We start from the raw sequence: 15,304 nt of genomic DNA, 5'->3' as shown, positions 1-15,304 counted from the left end.
CATTCAGAATGCGCCACCTTCATGTCGATGACGATACTAATGTAATCGATCTTTCCTTTACCGATTTCTTTTGAACTGCGTACTGGGTCAAGAAATGCTAATTAAAAGAAATTTCTTTAGCATTCCGTGTCCTATCCCGTAGCACGTAAGAACGTCATTACTTTTCAGCTGCGTACCAGGCTTAAGTAATTATTTTTGCCGTACACTCAAAAAATGTATCACATATCTAATGGATGAAAACCATGTGAATTTCACATAGCTATCATGTGATCACATAGCTAAAAATCCCATCACAAAATAACATGAATATTATGAAGGGCCGAACCCAATGGGGGCGGAAGCGGAACGGCAACGGAAAGCGGAATTGTCGCGGCATGTACTAAAAATTTACCGCCGCGGTTAACGCGTCATCAACACGCAATGATAGCTTTGGCGGGAGAACGGTTTCTGTTTGACGTTTGTTTTTCTCAGTAATTTTGAGCATACATTTTCAACTGCTTCCACAAGATATGGCTTCGAATATTCTCCGGGTGCTGAAAACAATCTAACGCGTACGGGATATCCGGAACGTACATCAGCATTACCAGCAAACGAATCATCGACGCTGGTGGGTACGACCCTCGAACCAGACGAGGGCTACAGAAGGCTTTTATGAGATGGCTTTTCCACTGATAAGGGAACGAGATCCGGAATATTTTGTTCGGTGCACGAGAATGTCTCCAGCAACATTCAACATCCTGCTAGGTCGGATCAAACACCGAATTGAAAAGTTTTCTATCCGGAAACCAGTCAATCCGGAATGTCGACTGTTTTTAACGCTCATGTAAGTTTATATATTTAACACGGCATAAAAACGGGGATTGGAAAGAGTTGAGAAATAAGAATAAAGTTCAATAAGTCAACATCGGTTATTCAGAAATTCAGCTACACAGTAATTGAGTGTTTAAGGGATTATTTCCGGATAAAAAGATGCAGTTGTCTTTTTGCCAAGGAATGACCATATGTTGGTATATACATCAAAAACACTAATTCTTTTTTAGGACTTCGTACTTAACTTTAACGTACTTGTTTTATATTAATTTGGTAATATTTTTGACTAGGTATTTGGCCCATGGTTGGAGCATTTTTCAAATGTCCCGGCTTTTCCGACTAGGAGTCACTACGGTCCGGAAAATAACTCAAGAGGTGACAGCCGTACTCTGGGATGAGCTGAAGGAGGAGTATATGCATGAGGTAGAAGAACAAAAGTGGGCACAGTACAGTAGCGAATTTGAGGACCGCTGGAATTTTCCACATTGTTGTGCCGCTGTTGATGGCAAGCACGTTACGATAACGTGTCCGCCGAATTCTGGTTCTCTGTACTACAACTATAAAAAGCAATATTCGGTGGTGCTTATGGCCATGTGTGACGCCAACTATAATTTTATTGCCGTTGATATAGGAGCATATGGTGGTAACGCTGACGGAAGCGTATTTGCCAACAGCGCGTTTGGTTTCCGACTACTGCATGGAGGTTTGGGACTGCCACAACCGGATGCATTGCCCAATGGAGAAGTTATCCCTTACTTTATTGTGGGTGATGCTGCGTTCCCATTGAAGGCAAATTTGATGCGCCCCTACCCTGGCAGGAACCTGGAACCGTTAAAAGAAAATTTCAACTTCAGGCTCTCAAGAGCACGCAGGACAATTGAGAACGCATTCGGAATTCTGGTCGCTCGCTGGAGGATTTTATTAGCGCCATTGCATCTACATCCCAAAGCAGCTGAAAACATTGTTAAATCCACCGTTGTGCTCCATAATTTCATTAAAAGATACGAGGGACAGCAATATGCATCGCCGTCTTTTGTTGATCATGTTGATCAGAATGGGGAAATCATAGTTCCTGGTGAGTGGCGTTCGCAAGCTGATCCTCTTGGAGGGATTAATGCCGACTGCATCCAGCGTCCCAACAAACAATTGCCTATTGAAGAAACGACTTCTTGACGATTTAATTCAACTGCATGCTTAATAATACTTGTACTATTTTTAATAATAACTTCTGTTCAGGCTTTGTTCACACAAATTTGGAGAATTTATTCAACCACAACATCGAAATATTTGGTGTTAAATAAGGTATGTCGAGAAGCTTTAATTCGACTTACAAGAGTTGTAACAGAGCTTTATTCGATCATTTTTTTGATTATTCAGCGTTTATTAGACATCATTTACTTCCTTAAACAGCGATAAACAGGTATAAAGGTGTATTATAGACGCTTGATTCTCATGTGAAATAATGTTTAATTAAACACTATTATACGTTTATTAAACGATTATTCAACTACGGGATAATTAATCCGAAAATAAGAACGGCACAGACAGAAGAGCAGGGTTGTTTTTCTCGTTCGTGATTGTTGTGTCATTATTTCTGTCGAAGCACGCGCACCCACCACACACAGATACTAGAAAATTTACTACATACATACACATGTCGTTATATGGGATTCGAACCATGACCTTCCGATCACCAGCCGCTTGCCTTGCCATCTGAGCTATCCTAGATTACATCATATGGGCAGCTAAATAAGCAATAAAAGCTTGCATCTGAAAACCTATCAGCACTTCCAGCCGTAACTCTAGCTAATTCAAGGAGATGTGAGAATGATTAATTCATTCATAGTTGTTTAACATTAGACCAACGTTATCTCTCCATCTCTCTAATTTCGATGCAAAGGATGCTATTATTTTAGATAGATCTATGAATTGGTTGTCCTGAGTGATACGATTTATGATTACGATTTAAATTAATTAGGCGTAGAAAATAAATAAAAAAAAGGCTGGGATTGAACTCGCGACCTTCTACTTGGAAAGCGGAAACGGTAACCACTATGCTACCAATTTCGTTTTGTTGTTAGCCTGGAGCAGTGTTGTGGAATAATGAATGAATACGCCGTTTGTAAAGCATTTACAAAGCATGCAATTAAAACATGGACGCATAGTGGTATAAGAGCTATTATGCTGACTGTTTTCACCTTTATTCAGCAATATTGTTAAGCAATGCAATGGAATCTAGTAATGGAGCTAGAAAACAATTATAGGACGTTTAATAAAACATGTTATTAAATCAATTGAAACAGTCGGATTAAAGCGTCAATGTATGTGCAAATTACACTTATTCAGTATGGTATTAGATCAAACTTCTGGTGTTGAATCAGGAAGACAGTCATCGTTTGTAAAGATTTTAATAAGTATATTAATCAAATCAGAGCAATGAGCGGAATAAAGGCGCATCATCAATCTCAATGAGGTTTTCTGAGCACATAATTTGACAACCTGTTTTATTCAGCATTGTACACTGTTATAAAGCATTTATTCAATCTATATGCTTATTTGTTACTCTGAATTGTTTTTTGGGCAGTGTTGTGGAATAATGAATCCAATACGTCGTTTATAAAGCATTTACAAAGCATTCAACTACAACATGGACGCATAGTGGTATAAGAGCTATTTTGCTGACTGTATTCACCTTTAGACAGCAATATTGTAAAGCAACGCAATGAAATCTAATAATGGAGCTAGAAAACATTTATAAGACGTCTAATAAAGCATTTTATTAAAGCAATTGAAAACAGTCAAATTAAAGCGACAATGTATGTGCAAATTACACTTATTCAGTTTGTTATTAGATCAAACTTCTGGTTCTAAATCAGGAAGACAGTCAACGTTTATAAAGCTTTTAATAAGTAAATTAATCATATCAGAGCAAACGACGGAATAAAGGCGCATCTATCGATCTCAATGAACTTTTTTCAGCACATAATTTGACATCCTGTTTTATTCAGCATTGTACACTGTTATACAGCATTTATTCAATGTGTATGCTTATTTGTGACTATGAATTGTTTATTGGGGTGGCAATAATGCATCTAGAAATGCAATCCATGTGCGAGATGTTTTGGCGCAATATCTACATGATCATCAAATTCGTTAAATTAAATAAATATACTGTTGAATATTATTGTTAAAAAACCGAATACCGAACTATACACTTTTTGTTTTTCTGGACCTTGTTCTCACCACGTCATATACAACGAAGGAATCACTTACAGTAGTCTAATTGTTTACCCTGGGATACTTTCAGGAGCCAGTATTGGTCAGTTTTACGTGAAATATTCATATATTGAGCAATCGAGGTTGGGTTTGTTTTCGTCCATTATTTTCCCTATTATCGTCAGACGGGAAAATAAAATCCTCTGAAGCCCTTTGTAGTTAACTTAACTGCTCTGAGTATCGTTGAAGTACTTTAATTTTATTGACATATTCAGAACGTCCCAGGAGATTGCTGAACTTTTCTGCAGTTCACTTTATTTCTCTGAAATTTGCTTAACTTCTCCAAAATTCGCAAAATTTTCCTGAAGTTTCCTCAACATCTCTGAAAATCGCTGAACTCCCCTGTGAACAAATCAGTGAACTTCAGGAAAATTCTGAGAACTTAAAGAAGGCCAAGAATCTTCAGTTGAAGATGAATTTATCTGAAATTCTATGTACTTCACTGCTTCTTCAAATATCAGTGAGTTTATGTTAAGCGTGCTGCAATATCTTGATTTAAAAAACCCTGCACAAACCCTTTAGTTATTATATATATTATGTATTCTCTCTTAAGTATATTTAAGCATTTTAAATCTTTGCTTATTTTCATCGGCGTGACTGGTTTCTAGTATTTTTGTTGTTTTTGTATGTTTCGGTGATTGATTTCACTTCATCGCGTATTTGTGTAAATTGATGTTGTTTTTTTATTTGCGTCTTATCATTGTTATTAATTATGCTTATGTTAATTGTCGTTAACTATGCTCATAGAATTCATTAGATCAAAATTGCTGATAGCTTAGAACTGGCTGATCAGTGCGCTATCAATCATTATTTGCTGAGCCGTTCCTGGTTTGTTGGAATGCATCATCAACGAGTCAACAAGTTTCACCGACAGAGTATAGAGATTTCCGTTGAAGTGGAGCTGAACGAGGATGATATGGAGTGGAAACATAAAGTTTGAACTGAAAAATATGGAAAATAAGGTTAAGCACGTATGGAGGATACTTGTCTGATTAAAGGTGTCGTTTTGGAGCAAACTAGTCTCACTGGCAGATGTCGGAACGACGACAAACTTACCTCCTTACCTTAGTAAATCTATTGTTTTTTAATTGTTTTTCAATAGTTACTCAGCTGGATTCTCAAGAATACATAAGGATCAGAATAATGAGCACACGGAGAAGCTTAAATAAGTACTAACTATTTAATGGTAGATTGACTTATCAAAAAGTTGTGGATCACCTGTGCTACACTCATAAAATTCGACACATTTTTATTGGCGAATTTCCATGTAAAATTCCACATGACTTTCATGTGTCCACACATAAACAGAATCCACTCAGAAGTACACATGAAATTTATGAGTCAAATGAAAAGTATGTGTGGTTACACATGAATTTTATGTGTACACATAAGAACTATGTGTCCGACACATATATATAATTAGATTATCAGATTGCAAAAATTCATGTGTGGGACACATAAAAATAATAATTGAATTTTTATTAGTGTACTATAGGAAGGAAAGGGAAACGGTGCAAACAATTCTCTGGAATAACCCTTCCTGTGCTACCATGAGAAGGAACGGTCAATGTGGTCAATGATCCGCTTCAATTCTATAGAAAGCATATTCATGAAAATCCATGAAGAAAGAGCTGTCGCACGGCATGTTTGTGAGTAAAAACGCAATTGCCCCTTACTACAGGTTCCCCCGGGGGCATACCGTAGGTCCCGAGAGCGGACAATGTGGTAAATGATTCACTTAAAGTCTATAGAAAGAATATTCATGATAATCCATGAAGAAAGAGCTGTCGCACGGCACGTTTTTGAGTTAAAACGAAGTTGTCCCCTGCTACAGGTTCTCTCGGGGCATCCCAGTGGTTCTGAGAGCGGCCAATGTGGTAAATGATTCACTTTAAGTCTATAGAAAGAATATTCATGAAAATCTATGAAGAAAGAGCTGTCGCACGGCATGTTTTTGAGTAAAAACGCAATTGCCCCCTACTACAGGTTCCCCCCGGGGGTATCCCGTGATTCCGAGAGCTGCCAATGTGGTCACTGATCCATTTGAAGTTTGATAAATGCCTATTCATGAAAAACCATGAAGAATGAGCTGTCTCACGGCATGTTTTGGTGTAAAAATGCAATTATCCTCTGCTCCAGGTTCCCCCAGGGGCATACCGAAGGTCCCGAGAGCGGCCAAGTGGTCACTAATTCATGTAATGTCTATCAAAAGCCTATTTATGAAAAAGCTTGCAGAAAAAGCTGTCGCACGGCATGTATTGGTGTAAAAACGCAATTGACCCCTGCTACAGGATCCCTCGGGGGTATCCCGTGATTCCAAGAGCGGCCAATGTGGTCAATGATTCATTTGAAATTTATGGAAAGCCTATTCTTGAAAAACCATGAAGAATGAACTGTCGCACGGCATGTTTTGGTGTAAAAATGCAATTGTCCCCTGCTCCAGGTTCCCCCGGGGGCATACTGGATATTCCGAAAGTGGCCAATGTGGTCAATGATGCATTTAAAGTTTATCTTAAGTCTATTGACGAGAAATCATGAAGAAAGAGCTGTCGCACAGCATGTTTTAAGTGATTAAATGATCTGCCCGCATTCAGAACCCTTCACCAGAACCGATTCCAGGGAAATGGCCATATCTCGGTTGATTATAGGCCGACTTTAGTTCTTGGCATATGATTTGCTTTAGAAATGGTTCTTCTTCTGTTGTATTTACTAAAAATACATATATTTAACCAGCATCATATATAAAATTTCACTAAACGTTTAGCAAGTTAGACAAGCCCTCCGGAAACCCAGAATATCTCCGGTATCCGGTGACCAGGATTATTTTCGTGGCTACATCGTAGAACAATATTAGTTTTCCAGTCAAATGCCCTTGGAAGATTTAAAATCGGATCATATTTGACGAAGTTACAACACTCCAAAGTTGACCAAAAATTTGCCTATCCTAGTTATTTTGAGTAACCCCTGTATGAACTTCATGGAAGATCTTTGGACTTCAGAGAACATATGTAGACTTCAGATAAATTCTGTAGATTGTAAAGAAGATCGGTGGACTTCAAAGGAATATTGTGGACTGAAATTCTGAGGACCTCGGAAAGATCTGTGGACATCAAGAAATTTTGCAAAATTCAAGAAAAATATGCGGATCTTAGGGAAGATTTGCAAATGTGTTGGGGAAGATTTGCAAATGTTTTCATTGAATTCCACAGATCCTCCCTGAATTTCACATTACTTCTTTAAAGTCCACATAATTTCTCGGAAGTCCACAGATCTTCCCTAAAGTCTACAAAATTTTCCAGGAGTTCAGTGATGTTCCCTAACATCGATAGAATTTCTGTGAAGTCCACAGTATTTTCCTGACATCTGCAGATCTTCTGTCAAGTTCTGTTACCGTTTGGGTACTTTGCCCTATGAAAAAAGCTCGAGCAGAGAGATAGCAGTGCTATAAAGAGCGAGCACTCAACCGAACGAGACAGCAATCCACTAGTATACTGCTGCTCGGTGCGCTAATGTCTGAGAACCATGATAGTTTATAATCAGTAATGATTAATGATATTATTAGTCATATTGTTGCTAAAACTAAACAGTGAATGAATAGTAGAGCACTAATGGCTCATTCATATACATAAAACAGATAGGAATTAGGGAACTGAATTAAATGAACTCCAGTATGAACGGTCGAATTAAATACAGAAACATACCAACTGTTATACACCTACACTTAACATACAGAAAACAACACCCACCACCCGGATCATGGAGGAGAAGGGAAATTTGGAATGGGACTAATGGATCAAGAAGGAAAGGGACATTTTGGGAAAAGGGAAATATATGGTCTGCTACCGGTCCGAAGAATAGCACTAGTTCTTTTCCACGCCAACCTTTGAGAGAACAAGTTCACCAAGTTGAAGAACAAAGTGTAAAAAAATAGTGAACAGTCAAATACGGGTGGAAAAAACAAAGCTGCCTAATCTATTGAAACCGTAGAATCAGGTAGGACTATATAAAACGGACTCCGGTAGCATAACTTTCATCAGACCCTTTTCCTATTCTCCACGTGCCCTCAGGACCCATTGAGTTTTACCTCAAAACCGGCTGTAAAGCCTGAGTCAGGCCACGGTCTGTTAAATCAGCCCGAGAACGCACTAGGCCAGGTAGTGCTCGATCGACCGGCTATACGTGCCAACGAGCCGACGTTCAACCTTGGTAGGAAACCTGGTACCGCGAGGAGTTCGCAGCTACAGAACCTCGTGCCATCCTGCACTGATACCACTGTCCGTGGCAATCGTGCCATTCATTGCACTCAACCAGCAGTCCCCTGCGTCCAGCGCAAGTGACGCCGACGCCGCCGACGTGCAGCAATATCAGCGATCATCCGATCGCACTCGTAGCCGCCCCGTCCGATTCCCCGCAGCAGAGATCCACGTGCCGGTCGGCCCTTACACACACACACACACACCCCCAGAATTTGTAAGTAGGTTTTAATTAATAAAAGTTAAATAGTTAAAGATTAGGTGACCGTGTTTACATTTGCTGATCAGTGTCCCCTATTTGTCCGGAGCCGACCTTGAGAGCTCCGTCTCTCAAGCTCGAGCTAGTCGCCGCAAAAGAGGCTGGTGGATAGCCCACCCCGTCTGGTCCCCGTGGCTTTAGACCAGGGACCTGGGGCATTGTAGTCTTAGAGAGAGAGAGCACACGCAGTGAGTCACAAATGGCGCCCAACTAACTGACAATACTGATCAGAAGTGCAAACAATTAAATCTGGAGTGAGCTAGGGTCAAAGGCTAAAAAAAATCTCGATTTGCTTTGAGTTGATTTCAGAAGGCAAAGTGCGTGACGAGTTATACTTACCCAAGTGTTCCCAAACAGATCATTCTTTAAAACATATCTACTTACTAGTGCGCGAACACTCACAAAAGCAGACATCTGAGCTGTAAAAGTACCAAATTACGGGAGTTTTTCTGAAAATCGGGGATTTTTAGTGTTTTTTTTCGTTTAATGGGTCTTGATTCTACCCTGTAATAAATACGCTTTGTTAGTATTTTTCAAATTGAAGCTTTTATTTGAATTGGTTTTAGTTATTTTTTTTTTCATTTGGCATTGTCAACCGTTGACGGATATCAAGCAATAGCGATGGATCTTCAATCGATGTACAGATGCATGAATGTATCGCATCTGTCGATTGACGAAGTGGAACATGGGCTACTTATTCGGAACATATTGTACGGTTTAGATGAACATGATAGTATCAAGAGACGAAAGCTTAAAGATCAGATGAAGAAGGAGCGAGAGATGAAAAATATTGCGGTAATTTATTCTCCAACGTGGAGAGACGTAGTAGAGGAAATCTCAATTATTAGGTCAAAGTTGACAGTGATAGGGGGTTTATTGGAGAATCCAAAAACAGACACACGCCAACGTGAGAAACTTAGAACTCGTTTGGTACATTATAGAGTGAGATCCTTTCTACTCTCGAGACCCTCTCGAGCTCGTAAACACATGATTGAAATTCAATCAATTAGTAAAATTGGTAACGACTTGCTTCAGAAGCATTTCGCTGAGGAGGTCGATGAGAAAAATGAGGAGTCGAATGAGGAAACAGATGAGCTAGGACAAGATCTGTCTAAGGCCCTAGAAGAGATTAGAAATGAAATCGAAATGTTGAATGAATCTACTTGCGCTAAGAATGCTGAAGCAGAAGAAGCTAAAGATGAAGCAAGTGGAGGAATAGAATCTTTAGTGAAATCGAAACAGTCAGAACTAAACAAATCCATGAGAAAATCGGAAGCAATTCTCAAGAAATTATCAGAATATGAAACAGGAGATGGTCAAAGCATAGCAGATTTAGTTCAACACTTCAAGAACTATGTAATACAATCAACAGAACAGGAAAAAACTCGCAGAGAAAAAGAAATCGAGCAAGAAAAACGGAAAATTAAAGAGGCCGAGGAAAATGTTGAAAGGAAACGACGCCTCGAAAAGCTTCTATTAAATTTGAATGAAAAAATTAAAGTTGAACCAGAAATGATTAAGCTTGAATTTTCAAACCCTTTGGAACTTCTTGATGATGCTAAACAACCTGAAAAGAAACAAAACGAAAACAAAACGGACTCAAACCTGAAAATTAAAAGAGAACCAAAATCAGAACCTGAAACTTCAGAATCAGAGAGTAGATCAGATAGCTTGTCATAAGATAGCGTAAAAGTATCAAAAGAGAAGGTAGGCAAAGGCGCAGTCAGGAAACCGGATAAAATAAAGCGAGAGAAACGGTCTGCATATTCTCGTAAGAAAAAGAGTAAGGGAATCAGTTTCTCAAGTGAGTCCCTGTCTACTCAAAGCTCATATTCATCTAGCTCGACTTTCGAAAGCTCATCAGACTCGGTTGAACATAACGATAGACGTAAGAGAAGGAAGAGTAGGAGACAGTCGAAAAAGCCCTTGAAACGAGTACCAGTCTCAGATTGGAGACTTAAGTATGATGGCAAAGATAATGGTCGTAGGCTAGGAGAGTTTCTAAAGGAAGTTAAAATGAGGAGTAAGGCAGAGGAAATCTCGGACAGCAAGCTTTTCAGAGGAGCGATTCACCTATTCTCGGGGAGAGACAAAGATTGGCTGATGGAAGGATTGGAAAATAGGGAGTTTAAAACATGGTCTCAATTGAAATCAGATCTGAAGAGAGAGTTCCTTCCTCCAGATCTCGATTTTCAATTGGAAATTCAGGCCACTAATAGGAGACAGGCTAGAGGAGAAAAATTTGTCGACTATTTTCACGACATGCTCAAAATGTTTCAGTCGATGACACGTCCCATATCGGAGAGACGAAGATTCGAAATTGTATGGCGAAATATGCGTTTCGACTATAAAAATGCATTGACAGGAGCAAATATAAAATCGTTGTCAAAACTCAAACGTTTTGGTAGGATTGTCGATGAAAATAATTGGGTAAATTTCCAAAAACCATTTGACAATCCATCTCGTCCACGAACCAATCAGGTGAATGAAATCACTGGTTCAAAACAGCCTGAAAAAAGCACTTATAATTCGTCCAGAACAAACAAATCAAGAAACGTAGAAAACTCACAAAAAAATAAAACTGATTTGGACAAGAGAGGTAAGGGGAAAGAGAGGCAAGATACGGGAATGGAGCCCATGGAAGGGTCAGCCAAAAGCACTTTACAGAAACTCGTCGACCAATACAAACGTCCAGCCATAGGCATTTGCTATAATTGCCGAAAACAAGGCCATCATTATGGGGAATGTTCCCTTGAGCGACACAAATTTTGTCGTATTTGTGGCTTTCCCGATGTGTTCACTAAAACTTGCCCCTACTGCTCAAAAAACGTAGAGAGTTCGGCTTAGAGGAGGAAGCCGAAGCACTCTATCTGAATCCTCCTAACCTTGACGAAATTCAAGCAGCTTTATTGCAAAATGGCTTTGAGCCAGTTGCAGATGAGGATTATGGCATTGAACGGAACATAGAGGAGATTTTCGTTAAGGTCGATGGAGACGCACGACCCTTCATAAAAGTTAACATTCTTGGAAAGGAGATTCTCTGTCTTTTAGATAGCGGAGCACAACGAACCGTGCTTGGAATCGGTTCGAAAAGACTTCTTAAATATTTGCGTTTGAAAATTTATCCTTCTGAGGTTTCGATCAAAACCGCTTCAGGAGCCGAAATTGAAATTGAAGGATATGTTAACTTACCTGTAACTTTTAATCAGGAATGCCATATAATCCCAGCATTGATCGCACCCAGATTGAATCGTAGACTTATTTTAGGCTACGAAGATTTTTGGAAAACATTTAGGCTCCAACCAACCATTCTGAATCAGTCCGAAATTTTTGAGCTGTGTTCAATCGATGAATAGGTTCAGAGTGAGCGAACAGAGAATGATGAGTTTAGTGAAACCCAATTGCATATGCTAGAAGAGGTGAAGGGGTTATTTAAAGGATCAGTGGAGGGGGAAGTGCTTGATATCACTTCGTTGATATCGCACAAAATAGAATTGAGCGAAGAATTTTTGAAGTCACCACCGATCCGCATCAATCCTTACCCCACTTCTCCAGATATGCAGGTCAAAATAAACAAGGAGCTTGACAAAATGTTGACACAGGGTGTCATAGAAAAAAGTAAAAGCGATTGGACTTTGAGTACCGTACCCGTTCTTAAGCCAACAGGTGAGGTACGCTTATGTTTAGATGCGCGACGTCTGAACGAACGCACGAAAAGGGACGCGTATCCCCTCCCACACCAAGACAGAATACTCAGTAGGTTGGGATCTTATAAGTATTTGTCAACGATAGACTTGACAAAGGCTTTTCTACAAATACCACTTGATCCTGCTTCAAGAAAATACACCGCATTTTCGGTGCTTGGGAGAGGATTGTTCCATTTCACCAGATTGCCATTCGGACTTGTCAATAGTCCAGCCACACTCGCAAGGCTTATGGACGACGTTCTCGGCTATGGTGAAATTGAACCGGGGATTTTCGTTTACCTGGACGATATAGTGGTGGCAAGCGAAACATTCGAAGCACATATTCGAAGTTTGCGAGAGGTTGCCGAGCGCTTGAGAAAAGCTAATCTCTCCGTCAATATGGAAAAATCAAAGTTCTGCTTGAAAGAGCTTCCATACTTAGGCTATATTCTCTCGTCAGAAGGACTTCTGCCAAATCCTGAGAGCATTGAAGCGATTATTAATTATGAGAGGCCAAATTCCATCCGTTCGCTCCGTAGGTTTTTGGGTATGGCCAATTACTACAGGCGGTTTATTCCACTCTTTAGCGAGTATACAGCACCATTGACTAATCTTCTTCGCAACAAGCCGAAAACAATCCGATGGAATGAGATGACTGAGCAAGCGTTCTCTAAAATTAAAGAATGTTTGATTACTGCACCTGTCCTTAGCAACCCGAATTTTGACTTACCGTTTGTGATTCAATCGGACGCAAGTGATTGTGCCATTGCAGCTGTTTTAACACAAGAGCATGCAGAGGGAGAGAAAATCATTGCGTACTTCTCCCAGAAACTTTCTCCCACCCAACAATCGTATGCGGCCACGGAGAAGGAGGGCTTGGCAGTGCTCTCGGCAATTGAAAAATTTCGGCCGTATATTGATGGTTCGCATTTTACAGTCGTGACTGACGCCTCCGCCTTGACGCACATCATGAAAGGCAAATGGAGGACTTCTTCAAAGCTAAGTCGTTGGAGCATTGAGCTTCAGGGTTATGATATGGTGATTCGTCATCGGCGTGGACGGGACAATATAATCCCTGACGCATTGTCTCGCGCTGTCGAAGCATTTGAAGTGGAGGATGCTTGGTACTCCACACTGTTTAAACAAGTTCAGGAAAAATCTGATGATCACCTAGATTTTAAAATAGAAAACGAAAAATTGTATAAATATGTACCCTCGAAATGTGACACATTAGATTATGTTTTTGATTGGAAGCTTTGTGTGTCCGAAGGATCTCGAGAGAGGATTCTCCGAGCGGAACACGAAGATGCTTTCCATATTGGTTATGAAAAGCTACTTGATAAAGTGAGAAGGAGATACTTTTGGCCACGAATGGCAACGACCGTTCGAAAATTTGTAGAAAAATGCGAGACGTGTAAGGAGTGTAAGCCTACGAATGTCTCTCAGTATCCGGAGATGGGGAGGCAGAGAGTTTCTACGAAACCTTTCCAAATACTTGCAATAGATTTTATTCAGTCATATTTTATTCAGATTTTATTCCTCGAAGTAAGTCCGGTAACACTCACCTTTTAGTGTTAATGGATTTATTTTCGAAGTGGACTATGCTTTTTCCAGTGAAAAAGATTAGCACTAATATTATAATAAAATGTTTAGAGGAGCATTGGTTCCGCAGGTACTCGGTGCCAGAATTTTTGATCAGCGATAACGCTAGCAGTTTCCTGAGCAAGGACTTCAAGAAATTCTTGGATCGCTACAAGGTTGTGCACTGGGCTAATGCTCGTCATCATAGCCAGGCCAACCCTGTAGAACGATTGAATCGAACTATTAACTCATGTATACGTACATATGTAAAGGAGGATCAGTAAACATGGGATACAAGAATATCCGAAGTGGAACATGCTCTCAACAATTCAATCCACTCTTCAACCGGATTTTCACCCTATCGTATTTTATTTGGCCATGAGATCATCGCGACAGGTGATGAACATCGGCTGGATGCTGTCACTAGAGATCTCTCAGAGAGTGAAAGGCACGAGCGACGACTCAACATAGATAAGACTGTGCACGATACGGTGGTCAAAAACTTGAAGAAGGCTTACGACAAAAGTACACACAATTATAATTTACGCTTTCGTAAGCCAGCACCCGTTTATGCCATAGGGCAGAAGGTTTATCGTAAAAGCTTTACTCAATCATAAGCTGGCGATAACTTTAACGCTAAATTGGGACCTGCTTATATCCCATGCAGAATAGTATCTAGACGCGGTACAAACTCCTATGAGCTCGAGGATGAGTCTGGAAAAAAGTTGGGGATATTTTCGGCTGCAGATCTCAAGCCGGGGATTCCAGAAGCATGAGTTGGTTGTTAGTGTACATAATTTCCATTAGAATAAGATTTGTTAAGATAAAGATTAAACTAAATAGAGCTATTTAGATAAATTCAACCAGAACAATAGATTGAAATTATCACAATAGGTTGAAGATATTGCGAAAAAAAGTCAAGGTCACAGTCAAAGTCAAAGACAATAGTCAGAGTCAAAGTGTGAGCAAATGAAGCAAAACGTATTGTCAGGGTTTAAAAGTCAAAGTTACAGCCCAAAAGGTCATCACAGAATTATCACAGTTTAGTCACAGCCAAAATAGTATGTCTCCGTTCACTAAAAATTTCGTCGAGTGTAATAGCGTCATTGGAATAACACTGATAAATGGTTAGAACCGAACAATGCCCATTTCCAATCGTCGCGTAGCAGATTCTTTCAGAACTAGTTCAGTCTGCGTTACGACTCAAGCAAACAACACTAATATCATGCCACAACGTCGTTTTCGATTAAACAATCACTTGTATGAATTTTTTCTACAGTCTAGAAGTAAAATTTTACAAAATAATAGCAGAATCGATACCAAAGTTAAAATCTACGTCAATCTTTGAGCCATGACAATGCACGTTTGAATAGAAGCTTCGTTTGATACCACTCACAGAGCCGAAGAGATCAAGTGTCTTCCACTGAGCACAGAGAGCG

At 39.8% G+C, this 15,304-nt stretch overlaps 1 protein-coding gene across 1 annotated transcript; it reads left to right on the top strand.

Annotated features, from left to right (window-relative positions):
• The first annotated feature begins 1,131 nt into the window (after positions 1–1,131).
• Positions 1,132–3,967, top strand: LOC135713531 (uncharacterized). The gene is made up of 2 exons (XM_065236657.1): positions 1,132–1,942; positions 3,888–3,967. The coding sequence occupies exons 1-2, from the start codon at positions 1,132–1,134 to the stop codon at positions 3,965–3,967; spliced, it is 891 nt and encodes a 296-aa protein (XP_065092729.1).
• Positions 3,968–15,304: the final 11,337 nt, after the last annotated feature.

This window comes from Ochlerotatus camptorhynchus, unplaced genomic scaffold (assembly GCF_037179485.1).
Source record: "Ochlerotatus camptorhynchus isolate MF236.1 unplaced genomic scaffold, CSIRO-AGI_Acam_v1.1 ptg000564l, whole genome shotgun sequence".
Lineage (NCBI taxonomy): Eukaryota > Metazoa > Arthropoda > Insecta > Diptera > Culicidae > Ochlerotatus > Ochlerotatus camptorhynchus.
This window is presented reverse-complemented; position numbering and strand designations above follow the sequence as displayed.

Bases quoted from the DNA above. Each gene is read 5' to 3' on its own strand.
- LOC135713531 (XM_065236657.1), top strand. From the start codon at position 1,132: ATGTCCCGGCTTTTCCGACTAGGAGTCACTACGGTCCGGAAAATAACT. The intron at 1,943-3,887 runs GTCCCAACAAAC...TTGTTTATTGGG, and splicing joins TAATGCCGACTGCATCCAGC to GTGGCAATAATGCATCTAGA.